The following is a 1,411-nucleotide window of genomic DNA, read 5'->3' on the forward strand; positions in this document are numbered from 1 at the left end:
CCGCCGGGTGACCCTCGGCCGCCGTGTCCCCGTAGGCGCTGCTCCGGCCGGACACTGGGGAGGACAGGAGAACAGGGAAACACACAAAACCTCAGCAACTCAACAGGGAAACACACAAAACCCCAGCAACTCAACAGGGAAACACAACCTCAGCAACTCAACAAGCACCTTGCCTATTTCATATCCACCAGCACAGCTGAGCTGCACTTTGGAATGAATCGTGGTTCAAAGGAGATGCTGCCTTTGGTTCTCTTCTGAAAGCCACAAGAGAGGCTGAAGATGCATTTGTAGAAATCTTTTCTTTGCCACCCTCATCTTTGTGGCCCAAACCGAACTGGTCCCACAGCACTAATTCACACTCAGTCAGACACTGCTTGGATGGGCAGGGCAGACAATCAGACAATTTCTTTAGTAAGAGTCTCTGATTATTTTACCTGGGTATCAGTCTCAAACTAAAAAGAAAGTAATTAATCCTATCTCATTCAAACTTAACCAGCAGCATAGTGAATTGTCTCAGTCTTGCTCTAGGCATTCTGAGAGGCAAGGGGAGACCTTGCTGTGGCCTCCCATATCTTACAGAGTACTGGGTACTCATGGTACTTATGAAAAGCAGGGAGAGGGACTTGTTATATGGGGAGAGAGTGACAGGACCAGGGGCAGTGGCTTTAAGCTGAACAAGGGCAGGATAAGATGGGATATTAAGAAGAAATTCTTTACTCAGAGGCTGATGAAGCCCTGGCACGGGGTGCCCAGAGAAGCTGGGGCTGCCCCATCCCTGGAAGTGTCCAAGGCCAGGTTGGACAGGGCTTGGAGCAGCCTGGGATCGTGGAAGGTGTCCCTGCCTTGGGGTTAGTACAGGATGATCTTTAAGGTCCCTTCTCACCCAAACCATTCTGGGATTCAATGATTCTGTTATTACAGCCCAGCAAAATCTGCTGCAGATTCCACACTTCCAGAGAACCACAAAAGGCAGACAACATTCCATCTGTGGGCACTGGGGCAAAACCCACGAAATGACAGATGGCAGCAGCCACTGGGGACTGAGATTCCCTCTGTGCCAGGGATCACCCACACACTCCTGTAGTGGGCAAGGCTGTGGCAGCAGGGAGGGAGCAGGGAGGGAGCAAACGGCGCAGCAGGGGGTGCAGCAGGACGGGTGCAGCAGGGAGAGAGCAGGGAGGGAGCAGGAGGTGCAGCAGGGGATGCAGCACGGAGAGCAGGGGATGCAGCAGGGGGTGCAGCAGGGAGGGAGCAGGGGATGCAGCAGGGGTGCAGCAGGAAGGGTGCAGCAGGAGGTGCAGCAGGGGTGCAGGCAGGGAGAGAGCAGGGGATGCAGCAGGGAGGGAGCAGGAGGTGCAGCAGGGAGAGAACAGGGGATGCAGCAGGGAGGGAGCAGGGGATGCAGCAGGGG

The 1,411-nt window shown here is 54.6% G+C and overlaps 1 protein-coding gene across 1 annotated transcript in view; it reads right to left on the reverse strand.

Annotated features, from left to right (window-relative positions):
- Nucleotides 1–1,411, reverse strand: part of UBR4 (ubiquitin protein ligase E3 component n-recognin 4) — an 84,923-nt gene that overhangs the window by 45,763 nt on the left and 37,749 nt on the right. The window contains 2 exon segments of the mRNA XM_031062929.1: nucleotide 1; nucleotides 3–54. The exon segment at nucleotide 1 is cut by the window's left edge and continues 107 nt beyond it. Of these exon segments, the coding sequence (XP_030918789.1) occupies nucleotide 1; nucleotides 3–54 (53 nt within the window).

This window comes from Geospiza fortis, unplaced genomic scaffold (assembly GCF_000277835.1).
Source record: "Geospiza fortis unplaced genomic scaffold, GeoFor_1.0 scaffold353, whole genome shotgun sequence".
Lineage (NCBI taxonomy): Eukaryota > Metazoa > Chordata > Aves > Passeriformes > Thraupidae > Geospiza > Geospiza fortis.